The 17,500-nt window shown below is 43.5% G+C and overlaps 1 protein-coding gene across 1 annotated transcript in view; it reads left to right on the top strand.

Annotated features, from left to right (window-relative positions):
* Window positions 1-17,500, top strand: part of dcc (DCC netrin 1 receptor) — a 634,145-nt gene that overhangs the window by 403,667 nt on the left and 212,978 nt on the right. Inside the window, exon 12 of the mRNA XM_042326405.1 lies at window positions 13,871-13,920. Within this exon, the coding sequence (XP_042182339.1) occupies window positions 13,871-13,920 (50 nt within the window). The remainder of the gene's footprint in view (window positions 1-13,870; window positions 13,921-17,500) is intronic.

Raw genomic sequence — 17,500 nt, forward strand, 5'->3', positions numbered from 1 at the left:
TCTGAGAGTAGGAGTGCTGATCTAGGATCAGTTTTGGCTTGTAAATCGTACTGACTAAAATTAAACGAGAGGAGGGATCAGTACACCTCTGAGACGCTTGATAGCTACAAGAACCTGCTCTGTTGCGATTCCTGTTAGATCTACTCAAACTGACTTCTGTTTCATCATACAGTATGTGTACCGTGCAGCTAAACCAATCCTCCTTTTGGTGACAAGAGGTTTCTTTCCAAGATGTCTTGTCTCTCTCTCTCTCTCTCTCTCTCTCTCTCTCTCTCTCTCTCTCTCTCTCTCTCTCTCTCTCTCTGTCTCTCTCTCTCTCTCTCTCTATATATGAACTATTTTGTTTTGTGTCATTTTCCTCTTTCGTTATGGCTTTCATGTTGTCTCTGATTTGGATCCTAGTCTTCGACTGACTGGAATCAGACGTTGCTGTAGTTCCCTCTTTGCTGCTTCTCCCGGGAAAGAAGTCGTGGGCTATGAGAGAAAGTTGCTAACACAACGGAGGATCAGAGTGGAGTTTGTTCGGCTTCATGCAGCTTTAATTGGATCAAAAGCTGGACACTACGCTGGGCTACTGAACCTCACCTTTAATTGGATCTAAAACTGGACGCTACGCTGGGCTACTGGACCTCACCTTTAATTGGATCTAAAACTGGAAGCTGCTATGCTTCGGTGGTATACCATATATAATTTCTGGAGGACCGAGTTTTGAAATCAGTGGAATTATGATAGCTGAGGAGATGGAGAAGGTTCTGGCGTTTGATTGCAAATATGCAGACCGAGTCAAAAAGAGAACACACACATGTTGTATAAAATGCCGGATTACATCTTCAAACTAAGGGCAATCATGGCATCCGTGACAGAGAGGGAGAAGCATCTATCCTTGTACAGTGGGGCAAAAAAGTATTTAGTCAGCCACCAATTGTGCAAGTTCTCCCACTTAAAAAGATGAGAGAGGCCTGTCATTTTCATCATAGGTACACTTCAACTATGACAGACAAAATGAGAAAACAAATCCAGAAAATCACATTGTAGGATTTTAATTGAATTTATTTGCAAATGTGTGGAAAATAAGTATTGCAAACATGCAAACAGCCTAACCAGCTTTGCTAGGGCAAGTAAAATGGTCAGTGAGCTTTTCTCTCCCTTGTGTCTGGAAGTAGCTAGAAAGTTAGGGTGCTTGACTGCTGTTAGGTCAGAACGGGCAATCTTACAACGCTCTGAGTTTACGGACGCCCAGAGCGCACTCTTAGCTCACTCAAGCAATCCAGAAAGAATTTACCAACACACCCGTAGTATAAACCAGCCTTTAGTCTTCATATCTTGGGTTGTTCAGATAGTCTATCTCGATTTTCAATTGGTCCTAATTAATTAACTGGGATTGGCTGTCTAACATCAAGCTATTGATTTAACTGTTAACTGTTAACCCTGGGATTATGACTGTGCTCTGCGGTAATTCTCCTGGATTGAAGAGGCCTTTTATTAACCCTCTCCAGCTCGAAGCATTTACAATGCAGCCCACTGCTGTGTTGTCTGTTGTCTGTCGTGGAGATGGAATGCAACCTGCAAGCCGCTCTGGCAGGCTTTTCACTTTATTTGTCATGTAGGCCTACTACTAAGGGTGTCAAAGGCAGGCTGAGAGGAGCAGGGATCGGGGGGCAGGCTGAGAGGAGCAGGGATCGGGAGGGGGGCAGGCTGAGAGGGCAGGGATTGGGGGAGGGCAGGCTGAGAGGGGCAGGGATCAGGGGGGCTAAGAGGGGCAGGGATCAGGGGGAGGGGGCAGGCTGAGAAGGGCAGGGATCGGGGGATCAGGCTGAGAGGAGCAGGGATCGGGCGGGGGCAGGCTGAGAGGGGCAGGGATCGGTGGGGGCAGGCTGAGAGGAGCAGGGATCGGGGGTGCAGGCTGAGAGGATCAGGGATCGGGAGGAGGGCTGAGAGGGGCAGGGATCGGGGGAGCTGGCTGAGAGGAGCAGAGATCCATCTCTCTGTCACTGAGATCAGAACCTATCCCACTAGACTCCATCTCTAATCCATCTCTTCCTCTCTCTCTCTCCATCCCCATCTCTCTGTCACTGAGATCAGAACCTATCCCACTAGACTCCACTCTAATCCATATCTTCTTCTTTCTCCAACCCCATCCTGAGATCAGAGCCTAGCCCACTCTGCTCTCTTATCTCTCTCCATCTCTCTCTCCATATCTCTCTCTCTATCTCTCTCCATATATTTCTCTCTATCTCTCTCTCTCTCGGTCACTCTCCATTCAGAGCAAGGTGCCAAAAGGACCCTTAGGGTCTCCTTTTCCTCCAATTTCCTCTCAGTCTCTCCCAGCTCCTCTCAGCCTCTCCCAGCTCCTCTCAGTCTCTCCCAGCTCCTCTCAGTCTCTGCCAGCTCCTCTCAGTCTCTCCCAGCTCCTCTCAGCCTCTCCCAGCTCCTCTCAGTCTCTCCCAGCTCCTCTCAGTCTCTCCCAGCTCCTCTCAGCCTCTCCCAGCTCCTCTCAGTCTCTCCCAGCTCCTCTCAGTCTCTCCCAGCTCCTCTCAGTCTCTCCCAGCTCCTCTCAGTCTCTCCCAGCTCCTCTCAGTCTCTCCCAGCTCCTCTCAGTCTCTCCCAGCTCCTCTCAGTCTCTCCCAGTTCCTCTCAGTCTCTCCCAGCTCCTCTCAGTCTCTCCCAGCTCCTCTCAGTCTCTCCCAGCTCCTCTCAGCCCCTCTCTGCTTCTTCCAGTCCGTCTTAATCCCTCCCAGCTCTTCTCAGCTCCTCCCAGCCCCCAGGACTCTCTTATAGGTCCTGATTGTCTCATCGTATTACCTTCATTCCAGAGCTGAGAGGGTTAAGAGGGCTGCAGTCAAGTATCTTCAGTCAGATCCCATTAGCTGTGGCTTGCTGAATGTTTCAAATGAGCCCCAAGAGCTGCCTTTTTCTACCTCCTGCTTAATTAATGCTGTCGTAATGAATCCACCGGGCCGGCTGCAGCCACTTCTCTTTCCCTATTTACTGCCGGCTGGCTTCTCCTTTCTCTCTCCAAGGTAATTAATGACCTTTCGCCTCCTACATGCCGCCAGTCCACACGCCAGTCACTTGTCCACCACGGCCCAAAGCCATTCTGGTAGTTCGGTCCCAACGTACCCCTACCCGGCTGGCCTCACACATGCCATGCCATGACACCAACCTCCTTAGTACCCAACACCACCTGTGGACTGTGTACTGCCAGAACCAGGCTCACTACACCTCTCCAGTCAATTGTATGAGCTGAATAGTATCTAGCTGTCACTGATAACAATAAAAAATAATAACTGTGTTAAAATAATTTACACTTGAAATGGCTATAGTACTTCTTGTTTATAGGGACATTCTGGCTTAATCAGTCAGATGAACTAGTGGATAACGGTTGAATGTCTCTGAGGACAGTATTGTCATAGCGTTGAATATCGTTAAATGTGAAGACTTTATATTATCAAATCAATTCTCTATGTGTAATTTAGTAATGCGATTAAACTAATCATGTTTACTTTAATTAAATAGAAAGTCGTTGCACCACGGGAAAATGTTTAAAGAGTATTTATTTCACGAATGAACTCTTCCGATATTTTCATATCTTATCAATTACAATCACTTATTAATGTATTGTTACCGCATCAGTCATATTCTGAATGTCACAAACCCTTGGATGTCTGCACGGACCCTAACATAGATCATGAATCAGTGATATACAAATTGGCTTAATTATTTATGTACTAACTAACTTAAATAAATCACAGAATTACATAAACACACACACACACACTATAGGTCATACATTGTTTACTGACATGATAGAAAAGTCCCTAGTGAGCTGATATGACTGCTTGGTAGACAAAGGAAAGGGGCGGGAACTGTTCAAGAGCGGGAAACTCAGAGAGGATTCACTGTAATACAGTAGATAACTGCACTCATTACATGCTAATAGTTTTTACGTGAACAGCCGCTCATTCGAAAAGAAATAGCATTTTGCATCTTTATGAGTGTAGTCTTTGTTGTCGCTCTCTGCGATCGCCGGGTTCGTCTGCTGGATAATATCATCAGAGAGTCTCTGGTTACGTTCCCCAGAAGTCCCAAGGTCTTTTGTGGTTGTAGTTGTTATAATGGATACTTCAGAGTACTGTTCGTAAATGTTCTTAGAACAAATGCGTTTAACAGACTAAAGTATTACCCTAGGTCTCTTTGTCATCGAGTAGTACTTCTTCTCTTTTTTGAAATTTTGAGTTCCAGCCATTTCAAAGTATGTCCCTGCGTTTTTGACCTTTGAGAGTTGCCAACCATTTCAACATGTAGCTATCGCTTCATGTTTTCTGATCTAATGAACATTTTGTCAGGAGCCATCTCCTTGGAGTGCGGTTCCATGATGCCTGAGGTAATGTCTGGGCTCACGGGGCTCGTCCGTTGACTAGTAAAAGTGTTCTATCTTGTTTGGAAGGACACATCACATCTTTTCACAAATAGTTTCATATTTAATCATATACATTCCACAACATTTAGATGTAAATCTGATACATTGTGAAAGCTCTTAAAGTTACAATGTTTCCGTTATAACATCTTTAATGATATCACCATGCAGTAAATGTTGGACATGATTATTATTTAAACGGACCATTCCAACTGGTTGGAACACAGACATATTGTTACGTTAGAAAAACGTTGTGACCTTCAAGTTACCGTTACCGTGCAATGTGGTAACAACGGGAATCTCAACGTTCATCTTGGCAGAGTGGGGAAAGGAGTTTCGATATTTACGACCGTCATAAAACAGACGACTTCCCGCTCTCCCCTTCTACGAGACAGAGCACGCTGTAGAGACGGACCCACTGTGACACTAATCCTTCAGTATGAAGGAAGTTAGAGATATTTTTTGCGAGCCAATGCTAACTAGCGTTAGCGCAATGAATGCAACGACTATGGGTACGCCAACTTCCTTCACCGAATATCATACTGTCCCTTTAACACCGTCATGATTCACAAAACCAGAAGCAGTTTCAAAATATATGTGTAATGTTTCTTGTCGTAACCCCCCCCCACCCCCTCTATTACAATAGCTGTTTAAAGGATGGTGGTCTCCAGTGGCCTCTTCCTCTGAGTGTATAGAATGCTGTCATGATGGATGAGTTCTATAAAAAAGGTCAGTCTTGTTACACGTCATTCATGTTACTTAATCAGGCCATTCTAAAGATTCTAAAGGGGTCGTTTCCATCCTGCATGCCCATTGGCCGGGCTGGAAAGGACCTGTCATAGATAAGGCTGGTGGAGTCTCTTTAATGCCACCATTTCCTTTGTTCTCAATGATATCTGACTAGGGATTTGTCCCAAATCCTTTTTCCCTACATAGTGCACTACTTTTGAATACACGCACATGGGCCCTGGTCAAAAGTAGTGCAACTTGGGACACAGCCACTTCATCCGTACCTAGTCAAAGAAGAACAGCTCTGTTTCCTTCCTTCCTCTGACTGATTCAACCGTTTACCTTTTACACAGGATATGTACTTCAATTACTTAAATGGGGTTCAATTTGATGATTCATGTTCAGTGCTCTACAGTGGAATAACAGACTTATTTTACTACAGTTTTTCTCTTTGGCTCAATTTTCGAACGATGATTTTTTTTTTTAAACCTCTTTTTAAACCTCTTAAGGATTTTTTCAATTTTCGCCTAAAATGACACCCAATTCTAACTGCCTGTAGCTCAGGACCTGAAGCAAGGACATGCAGTAGTACCATTTAAAAGGAAACACTTGGGAGTTTGTGGAAATGTGAAAGGAATGTAGGAGACACAGATCTGGTAAAAGATAATACAAAGAAAAAATCAAACGTTATTTTCTATTTTTTGATACAATCATTTTTGCCATAATATATTATTATTATATACAATTTAGATTTTGGTCACTAGACGCAGCACTGTATGTGCAATGTTTTAGACTGATCTAATTAACCAGTGCATTTCTGTTAAAAATGTTGTGTCAAGACTGCCCAAATGTGCCTAATTTGTCATCATTTTAACTTTTCATGCATCGGCATTTTTGGGTTCGATTACAGGCTCAAAATGACCAGAAACAAAGACCTTTCTTCTGAAACTTGTCAGCCTATTCTTGTTCTGATAAATGAAAGCTATTCCATGCGATAAATTGCCAAGAAACTGAAGATCTCGTACAACGCTGTGTACTACTCCCTTCACAGAACAGAGCAAACTGGCCCTAACCAGAATAGAAAGAGGAGTGGGAGGCCCCGGTGCACAACTGAGCAAGAGGACAAGTACATTAGAGTGTCTAGTTTGAGAAACAGACGCCTCACAAGTTCTCAACTGGCAGCTACATTAAATAGTACCAGTAAAACACCAGTCTCAACGTCAACAGTGAAAAGGCGACTCCGGGATGCTGGCCTTTACGTCCAGGTAAACCATTGGTGTCCACATGGTACAGGGAGTTCTACTGTACTTCAATGATGCTTGTATATACTTCTTGAAGTTGTAGATACCCATAAGAACAGAAAACATTTCTAGTTTACTGATTGTAGAATATACAACAATAACATTACATTTAGTTTCTGTGTTACTATATAGAGAATAATGGAGCTGGAAGGACCTGAAATGACCCACACTCTTGTTTTTGTGGACGAGGCTGGGTTCAATCCAAAGGTAGTGTAGACGTGGCCGCAATCTCATTGGACACACCAGGCCATCGTAGGGGCAATACTGCCATTTCTGAGAAATGGTGTAAGCACACATATTCCACACATTGGGCCCTATAACACCCAACTTCTCCTGGTCTTCCGGAATACACTTCACAGAGACACCAAAGAGGTTTAGTTAGACCAGATTATGTGTCAGCTTCCACCGAACCAACATTGTTAGGGAGATGGTTTGCTGCCCATGAACTGATAATAATGGAGTTCCTTCCACCATCCTCCCCCGTTCCTGAATCCGATTGAAGAGGTTTTGTTCAGCATGGAGGTGGAAAGTGTATGACTATCGGGCACAAGATCAGATGTCTCTGTTAGATGCCGTGAATGCTGTTTTGTGAGGACATCACAGGCGATCATTGCAGGGGATGATCACGCCACACAAGATTTATCCCCCTGGTGCATCTCAAGGAAAAATATCAGATGTGATATTGATGACAATCTCTGGCAAGACAAGAGCAACAGGAACAGCAAGAAGATAGGAACTTGTAATGCGAGGAGATACAATGAAGTGTTTTTTAAGGAACTACCACAGGTTTTTTCAGTGTTGCTTTTTTTTGTCATTTTGTGGCAAATTTTATGTTCTCTCTCTCTATATATATATATATGACTTTACATGTAAGAAATACAGTTGAAGTCGGAAGTTGACAGACCCCTTAGCCAAGTACAATTACATTTAAACTCAGTTTTTCACAATTCCTGACATTTAATCCCAGTAAAAATTCCCTGTTTTAGGTCAGTTAGGATCACCACTTTATTTTAAGAATGTGAAATGTCAGAATAATAGTAGAGAGAATAATTCACCTTTATATTCTTTCATCACATTCCCAGTGGGTCAGAAGTGTACATACACTCAATTAGTATTTGGTAGCATTGCCTTTAAATTGTTGAACTTGGGTCAAACGTTTTGGGTAACCTTCGACAAGCTTCCCACAATAAGTTGGGTGAATTTTGGCCAATTCCTCCTGATAGAGCTGGTGTAACTGAGTCAGGTTTGTAGGCATCCTTGATCGCACACGCCTTTTCAGTTCTGCCCACACATTTTCTATGGGATTGAGGTCAGGGCTTTGTGATGGCCAGTCCAATATCTTGACTTTGTTGTCCTTAAGCCATTTTGCCACAACTTTGGAAGTATGCTTGGGGTCATTGTCCATTTGGAAGACCCATTTGCGACCAAGCTTTAACTTCCTGACTGATGTCTTGAGATGTTGCTTCAGCATATCCACTTAATTTTCCTGCCTCATGATGCCATTTATTTTGTGAAGTGCACCAGCCTCTCCTGCAGAAAAGCACACCCACAACATGATGCTGCCACCCCCGTGCTTCACGGTTGGGATGGTGTTCTTCGGCTTGCAAGCCTCCCCCTTTTTCCTCCAAATATAACAATGGTCATTATGGCCAAACAGTTCTATTTCAGACCAGAGGACATTTCTCCAAAAAGTACAATCTTTGTCCCCATGTGCAGTTGCAAACCGTAGTCTGGCTTTTTAATGGTGGTTTTGGAGCAGTGGCTTCTTCCTTGCGGAGCAGCCTTTCCGGGTTATGTCGATATAGGACTTGTTTTACTGTGGATATAGATATTTCTGTACCTGTTTCCTCCAGCATCTTCACAAGGTCCTTTGCTGTTGTTCTGGGATTGATTTTCGCTTTTCGCACCTAAGTACGTTCATCTCTAGGAGACAGAACGCGCCTCCTTCCTGAGCGGTATGACGACTGTGTGGTCCCATGGTGTTTATACTTGCGTACTATTGTTTGTACAGATGAACATGGTACCTTCAGGTGTTTGGAAATTGCTCCCAAGGATGAACCAGACTTGTGGAGGTCTACAATTTTTTTTCTGAGGTCTTGGCTGATTTATTTTGATTTTCCCATGATGTCAAGCAAAGAGGCACTGAGTTTGAAGGTAGGCCTTGAAATACATCCTCAGGTACACCTCCAATTGACTCAAATTAGGTCAATTAGCTTCTAAAGCCATTACTTAATTTTATGGAATTTTCCAAGCTGTTTAAAGGCACAGTCAACTTAGTGTGTGTAAACGTCTGACCCACTGGAATTGTGATACACTGAATTATAAGTGAAATATTCTGCCTGTAAACAATTGTTGGAAAAATAACTCATGTCACGCATGAAGTAGATTGTTCTAACCGACTTGCCAAAGCTATAGTTTGTTAACAAGAAATGTGTGGAGTGGTTGAAAAACGAGTTTTAATGACTCCAACCTAAGTGTATGTAAATCCCCGACATCACCTGTATTTAAAAATGGGAATGTGAATGTTCTGTGTAACACATCGCTTAAAAAATAACGGCACTGTATACGTACAAATATACATGTTTTCTGGGTACCACAGTATTGACTTTTCCCGGGGGAACTTTGACCTACCGTATTGACTTTTCCCGGGGGAACTTTGACCTACCGTATTGACTTTTCCCGGGGGAACTTTGACCTACCGTATTGCCTTTTCCCGGGGAACTTTGACCTACCGTATTGCCTTTTCCCGGGGGAACTTTGACCTACCGTATTGCCTTTTCCCGGGGAACTTTGACCTACCGTATTGACTTTTCCCGGGGAACTTTGACCTACCGTATTGACTTTTCCCGGGGAACTTTGACCTACCGTATTGACTTTTCCTGGGGAACTTTGACCTACCGTATTGCCTTTTCCCGGGGAACTTTGACCTACCGTATTGACTTTTCCCGGGGAACTTTGACCTACCGTATTGACTTTTCCAGGTGGAACTTTGACCTACCATATTGACTTTTCCGGGGGAACTTTGACCTACCGTATTGACTTTTCCGGGGGAACTTTGACCTAACGTATTGACTTTTCCCGGGGGAACTTTGACCTACCGTATTGACTTTTCCCGGGGGAACTTTGACCTACCGTATTGCCTTTTCCCAGGGGAACTTTGACCTACCGTTGAAATCGGTATCTAAAAAGCTCAGTGTGATACACAATAAGCATTCAGCTAGACACAACTGACCTTCTGGTATAGTATATTACAGTACAGTATTGTATAGTAAAGGATAGTATAGTACAGTATAGTAAAGTAAAGTAAAGTAAAGTATAGTATAGTATAGTACAGTATAGTATAGTACAGTATAGTATAGTACAGTATAGTATAGTACAGTATAGTATAGTAAAGTAAAGTACAGTATAGTATAGTACAGTATAGTATAGTATAGTACAGTATAGTACAGTATAGTATAGTACAGTACAGTACAGTACAGTACAGCACAGTATAGTATAGTACAGTACAGTACAGTACAGTATAGTATAGCGAAGTATAGTATAGTGTAGTCCAGTATAGTATAGTATAGTACCGTATAGTATAGTACAGTATAGTATAGTATAGTAAAGTAAAGTATAGTATTGTATAGTATGGTATAGTGCAGTATAGTATAGTATGGTATAGTATAGTAAAGTATAGTATAGTACAGTATAGTATAGTAGAGTATAGTGCAGTATAGTATAGTAAAGTATAGTAGTATTGTATAGTATGGTATAGTGCAATACAGTAGTACAGTAGTATATAGTAAGTACAGTATAGTATAGTACAGTATAGTAAAGTATAGTATAGTACAGTATAGTAAATTATAGTATAGTGCAGTATAGTATAGTACAGCATAGTATAGTATAGTAAAGTATAGTACAGTATAGTACAGCGCAGTATAGTAGGGTAAAGTAAGGTATAGTGTAGTATAGTATAGCAAAGTACAGTATAGTACAGTACAGTACAGTATAGTATAGTACAGTATAGTATAGTGCAGTATAGTATAGTGCAGTATAGTAAAGTATAGTATAGTACAGTATAGTAAATTATAGTATAGTACATTATAGCATAGTATAGTATAGTATAGTACAGTATAGTAAATTATAGTATAGTACATTATAGCATAGTATAGTATAGTACAGTATAGTATAGTATAGTACAGTATAGCACAGTAAAGTGTAGTATAGTACAGTATAGTATAGTATAGTACCGTATAGTATAGTAAAGTAGAGTATAGTGCAGTATAGTATAGTAAGGTATATTATGGCAAAGTATAGCATATTATAGTATAGTACAGTATAGTATAGTATAGTATAGTATAGTATAGTAAAGTATAGTGTAGTGTAGTATAGTACAGTACAGTATAGTATAGTATAGTATAGTACAGTATAGTATAGTATAGTACAGTACAGCACAGTATAGTATAGTACAGTACAGTATAGTGAAGTATAGTATAGTGTAGTCCAGTATAGTATAGTATAGTACTGTATAGTATAGTACAGTATAGTATAGTAAAGTAAAGTATAGTATTGTATAGTATGGTATAGTAAGCAGTCAGTGTCAACAAAACTGACATTTATATATAACAACCATTTCAAAACCAAAAACATCTAAACGTTTTGACCTCATGATGACAAAACAATTTTTCATTTTGGTGTCGTTGGCCAATTTACCGACACAATAACTAGGTTTTGAAGCATGAATTAAATGTTTTTGTCTGAGTTACTACATTATAACAGACAATGCAATAGACTTGTGATGTCCCATTAAACAGTTGTGACAACTGCACTTATAGTTTAGAGAATGTTAAGACTGTTTCAAAACATTTGCCAAAGCGATTGAGGAAAAACTGTAATCAATCAATCAATGAAATGTATTTATAAAGCCCTTTTTACATCAGCTGATATCTCAAAGTGCTGTACAGAAACCCCCCAGCCTAAAACCCCCAAACAGCAAGCAATGCAGGTGTAGAGGCACGGTGGCTAGGAACAACTCCCTAGAAAGGCCAAAACCTAGGAAGAAACCTTGAGAGGAACCAGGCTATGTGGGGTGGCCAGTCCTCTTCTGGCTGTGCCGGGTGGAGATTATAACAGAACATGGCCAAGATGTTCAAACGTTCATAGATGACCAGCAGGGTCAAATAATAATAATCACAGTAGTTGTAGACGGTGCAACAGGTCAGCTGGTGCGAGACAGTAGGTGCGAGACAGCTGGTGCGAGACAGTAGGTGCGAGACAGCTGGTGCGAGACAGCTGGTTTGAGACAGCAGGTGCGAGACAGCTGGTGCGAGACAGCAGGTGCGAGACAGCTGGTGCGAGACAGCAGGTGCGAGACAGCAGGTGCGAGACAGCAGGTGCGAGACAGCAGGTGCGGTAGAGAGAGAGTCGAAACAAGGTAGCAGGTCCGGTGAACAGGTCAGGGTTCCATAGCCGCTGGCAGAACAGTTGAAACTGGAGCAGTAGCACGGCCAGGTGGACTGGGGACAGCAAGGAGTCATCAGGCCAGGTAGTCCTGAGGCATGGTCCTAGGGCTCAGGTCCTCCGAGAGGGGAGGGAGAGGGAGCGAGAGAATTGGAGAGAGCATACTTAAATTCACACAGGACACCAGATAAGACAGGATAAATACTCCAGATATAACAGACTGACCCTAGCCCCCCAACACAAACTACTGCAGCCTAAATACTGGAGGCTGAGACAGGAGGGGTCAGGAGAGACCCTGTCCGATGATACCCCCAGACAGGGCCAACCAGGCAGGATATAACCCCACCCACTCTGCCAAATGCACAGCCCCAACACCACTAGAGGGATATAAAAAGACTACCAACTGAGACAAGGCCGAGTATAGCCCACGAAGATCTCCCCCACGGCACAAACCCGAGGCGGCTCCAACCCGGACAGGAAGATCACGTATGTGACTCAACCCACTCAAGTGACGCACCCCTCCTAGGGACGGCATGAAAGAGCACCAGTAAGCCAGTGACTCAGCCCCTGTAATAGTGTTAGAGGCAGAGAATCCCAGTGGAAAGAGGGGAACCGGCCAGGCAGAGACAGCAAGGGCGGTTCGTTGCTCCAAAGCCTTTCCGTTCACCTTCCCACTCCTGGGCCAGACTACACTCAATCATATGACCCACTGAAGAGATGAGTCTTCAGTAAAGACTTAGAGGTTGAGACCGAGTCTTTGTCTCTCACATGGGTAGGCAGACCATTCCATAAAAATGGAGCTCTATAGGAGAAAGCCCTGCCTCCAGCTGTTTGCTTAGAAATTCTAGGGACAATTAGGAGGCCTGCGTCTTGTGACCGTAGTCTACGTGTAGGTATGTACGGCAGGACCAAATCAGAGAGATAGGTAGGAGCAAGCCCATGTAATGCTTTTTAGGTTAGCAGTAAAACCTTGAAATCAGCCCTTGCCTTGACAGGAAGCCAGTGTAGGGAGGCACTGGAGTAATATGATAAACATTTTTGGTTCTAGTCAAGATTCTAGCAGCTGTGTTCAGCGCTAACTGAAGTTTATTTAGTGCTTTAAATGGGGAGCCGGAGAGTAGAGCAATGCAGTAGTTTGATCTAGAAGTGACAAAAGCATGGATTACCTTTTCTGCATCCTTTTTGGACAAAAGGTTTCAGATTTTTGCAATGTTACAAGTTTGAAAAAAGTTGTCCTTGAAACATTCTTTATGTGTGCAGTGCTCTATAGTGGAACGATAGTGTTTTGTTAATAAGTGTTCAGTGGAATGGCAGATTGATGTTAATGAAGTCTTCAGTGCTCTAGTGGAATGTCAGATTTATGTTAATGAAGTGTTCAGTGCTCTAGTGGAATGTCAGATTTATGTTAATGAAGTGTTCAGTGCTCTAGTGGAATGTCAGATTTATGTTAATGAAGTGTTCAGTGCTCTAGTGGAATGTCAGATTTATGTTAATGAAGTGTCCAGTGCTCTACAGTGGAATGACAGATTTATGTTAATGAAGTGTCCAGTGCTCTACAGTGGAATGACAGATTTATGTTAATGAAGTGTCCAGTGCTCTACAGTGGAATGACAGATTTATGTTAATGAAGTGATCAGTGCTCTACAGTGGAATGACAGATTTATGTTAATGAAGTGTCCAGTGCTCTACAGTGGAATGACAGATTTATGTTAATGAAGTGTCCAGTGCTCTACAGTGGAATGACAGATTTATGTTAATGAAGTGTCCAGTGCTCTACAGTGGAATGACAGATTTATGTTAATGAAGTGATCAGTGCTCTACAGTGGAATGACAGATTTATGTTAATGAAGTGATCAGTGCTCCTCCTGTTGGTCTACTTCATCACGATAGGACTGTAATAGGTCTGAACTGATCTGTTACACATGCGGTAAAGCTGTTTTGTATTTGAAGACTCACGTGTTTCTCTGTTTCTCCTCTACAGTACCAAGTGGCCCTCCACAGAACATCTCCTTGGAAGTAGTTCTGTCAAGAGTGAGTACATGCATTTTGTCATTCAAGATATATTATGTGTGCAAGTGTACAGTACCAGTCAAACGTTTGGACACACCTACTAATTTCAGGGTTTTTCTTGATTTTTTACTATTTTCTACATGGTAGAATAATAGTGAAGACAGCGAATATTTTAAAGAACACATATGGAATCACGTAGTAACCAAAAAAGGTGTTAAACAAATCAAAATATATTTCATATTTGAGATTCTTCAATGTAGTGACCCTTTGACTTGATGACTGGTATGCACACTCTTGTCATTCTCTCAACCAGTTTCAAGAGGTAGTCACCTGGAATGCTTTTCAATTAACACATGCACATCATGTGTATCATTTACAGCTGTACAATGTAAAATGTCAATGCTTTATTCCATCAGAATAAAATAAAAAAAAATAGTGGTCTGACGAGTTGGGCTGTTGGACTTTTCAAAAGTTGACATACTCTTCACTCTGAGACCCACAGGAGCTCTATTTTGTGGACAGAAATATCTCTACTTCCCCCTTCCAGCTATTTGGGTCTGTCTGTATGAACCTGAACACTTGATTAAACACATTAGAATCCAGAATGAGCTGCCGTGCTACCAGACAGCCTGTTTATGCCAGAGTGGATCCCTGGAGTGGCAGAGGGATTTAGTACAGGCCAAAAGTTGTGTTGTGTTTCAGGAAAACAGCTTGCAGTGGCTGGGGCCCCTACAGGCTTCAGTGGCTGGGGCCCAACGTGCTCCGTTTGGCTTCTGACGAGGGCTTGTTGCCTCTCTTCTGCTGTGCTCTGCTCTCCCTCTCCTGCTAGTTGAGGCTGATAGAGATGGGGGGGGGTTGCGCGATAGGAAGGAAGTGGATAAAGAGAGGGAAGTACATGCCAGATCTTGGCCTAGAGTTCCAGCCTCGGACATATTCTACTAATCCTTTTCTTATCTCAGTGTTTTTCTTTTAACCTGGATACCGCAAGGTAGTTAACCTACTGTTCTACAGGGCGCAGGGCGATTAAGGCAGCCCCCCCCCCTCCCCGCACCTCTCTGATTCAGAGGGGTTGGGTTAAATGCGGAAGACACTTTTCAGTTGACTAGATATCCCCGTTTACCTTTCCCTGCTCGTTTATTTCAAAATGTGCAGTAGAAACCCGGAGAGATAGAACGCCCATTCAAAAGCAGAAGTGTAGGTCTGAGACAGAGTTATTCCTATTCGTTTACTGATGGTATTTTCTGTCAAAGAGTAGCAGTTGTCAGTGAATAGCAAGCCAAGGATCGCTCACCACACCATAGCTTTGTGACTACATAGATATAGATATTTCTATTGATGGATAGAAACTGTACAATACAATATATAGCCTAGTAGTTAGAGTGTAGAGGCGGCAGGTAGTCTAGTGGTTAGAGTGTAGAGGCGGCAGGTAGCCTAGTGGTTAGAGTGTAGAGGCGGCAGGTAGCCTAGTGGTTAGAGTGGTATTTTCTGTCAAAGGCAGTGAATAGCCTAGTGGTTAGAGTGTCAGACACCGGCTTTAGCCTAGTGGTTAGATATGTCTATTGATGGCGGCAGGTAGCCTAGTGGTTAGAGTGTAGAGGCGGCAGGTAGCCTAGTGGTTAGAGTGTAGAGGAGGCAGGTAGCCTAGTGGTTAGAGTGTAGAGGCGGCAGGTAGCCTAGTGGTTAGAGTGTAGAGGAGGCAGGTAGCCTAGTGGTTAGAGTGTAGGGGCGGCAGGTAGCCTAGTGGTTAGAGTGTAGATGTGGCAGGTAGCCTAGTGGTTAGAGTGTAGATGCGGCAGGTAGACTAGTGGTTAGAGTGTAGAGGCGGCAGGTAGCCTAGTGGTTAGAGTGTAGGTAGCCTAGTGGTTAGAGTGTAGAGGCAGCAGGTAGACTAGTGGTTAGAGTGTAGAGGCAGCAGGTAGACTAGTGGTTAGAGCGTAGAGGCAGCAGGTAGACTAGTGGTTAGAGAGTAGAGGCGGCAGGTAGACTAGTGGTTAGAGCGTAGATGCGGCAGGTAGACTAGTGGTTAGAGCGTAGAGGCGGCAGGTAGCCTAGTGGTTAGAGTGTAGAGGTGGCAGGTAGCCTAGTGGTTAGAGTGTAGAGGGCAGGTAGCCTAGTGGTTAGAGTGTAGAGGCGGCAGGTAGCCTGTGGTTAGACTGTAGAGGCGGCAGGTAGCCTAGTGGTTAAAGTGTAGAGGCGGCAGGTAGCCTAGTGGTTAGAGTGTAGAGGCGGCAGGTAGCCTAGTGGTTAGATTGTAGAGGCGGCAGGTAGCCTAGTGGTTACACATACACACACACATACACACACACACATTGCATTCTCCACATACTCTACACAGACTTCACAGACTTCTATTATATAATGGTGTTGCTCTGTGGGGTCAGTAGATATAATGGTGTTGCTCTGTGGGGTCAGGATGGTGTTGCTCTGTGAGGTCAGGAGGTATAATGGTGTTGCTCTGTGAGGTCAGGAGATATAATGGTGTTGCTCTGTGGCGTCAGGAGATATAATGGTGTTGTCTGTGAGGTCAGGAGATATAATGGTGTTGCTCTGTGAGGTCAGGAGATATAATGGTGTTGCTCTGTGGGGTCGTGGTGTTCTGGGACATGAGGTTCTGGGTGGTGGTGTTCTGGGTCGTGAGGTTCTGGGTGGTGATGTTCTGGGTCATGGTGTTCTGGGTTGTGATGTTCTGGGTGGTATTGTTCTGGGTGGTGGGTGTTCTGGGTGGTGGTGTTCTGGGTCGTAGTGTTCTGGGTGGTGGGTTTTCTGGATGGTGGTGTTCTGGGTGGTGATGTTCTGGGTCATGGTGTTCTGGGTTGTGACGTTCTGGGTTGTGTTGTTCTCGGTGGTGGTGTTCTGGGTTGTGGTGTTCTGGGTGGTGGGTGTCCTGGGTGGTGGTGTTCTGTGTTGTGACGTTCTGGGTCGTGTTGTTCTCGGTGGTAGTGTTCTGGGTTGTGGTGTTCTGGGTCGTGGTGTTCTGTGTGGTGGCGTTCAGGGTCGTGGTGTTCTGGGTCGTGGTGTTTTGTGTGGTGTCGTTCAGGGTCGTGGGGTTCTGGGTCGTGGTGTTCTGGGTCATGTTGTTCTGGGTCGTGGTGTTCTGGGTCGTGGTTTTCTGGGTCATGTTGTTCAGGGTCGTGGTTTTCTCTGTGGTAGTGTTCTGTGGTGTGTTCTGAGTTGTTGTGTTCTGGGTCGTGTTGTTCTGGGTCGTGAGGTTCTCGGTGGTAGTGTTCTGAGTCGTGTGTGTTCTGGGTCTTGATGTTCTGGGTCGTGAGGTTCTGGGTCGTGGTGTTCTGGGTCATGTTGTTCAGGGTCGTGGTGTTCTGGGTCATGTTGTTCAGGGTCGTGGTGTTCTGGGTCGTGGTGTTCTGGGTCGTGGTGTCCCGTCGTCCTAATAAGAGCAGAACAGCTTCCACCTTCAAACTAATGAGTTCTGACTTCAACATTCTAACAGTGGAATTAACACATTTCATATATGATATCTCAACAATAATAATTTGGTTACGTTTTTGTTAGTTTGTTATTTTTATTTTTTATTTTTATCAAAGTGTTCAATCAAATTTGTTTATTGTTTGTTACAATTATGAAACAGAAACATTGGATTTGA

The sequence above is a fragment of the Oncorhynchus tshawytscha genome, linkage group LG09 (assembly GCF_018296145.1).
Source record: "Oncorhynchus tshawytscha isolate Ot180627B linkage group LG09, Otsh_v2.0, whole genome shotgun sequence".
NCBI classification, from domain to species: Eukaryota; Metazoa; Chordata; class Actinopteri; order Salmoniformes; family Salmonidae; genus Oncorhynchus; species Oncorhynchus tshawytscha.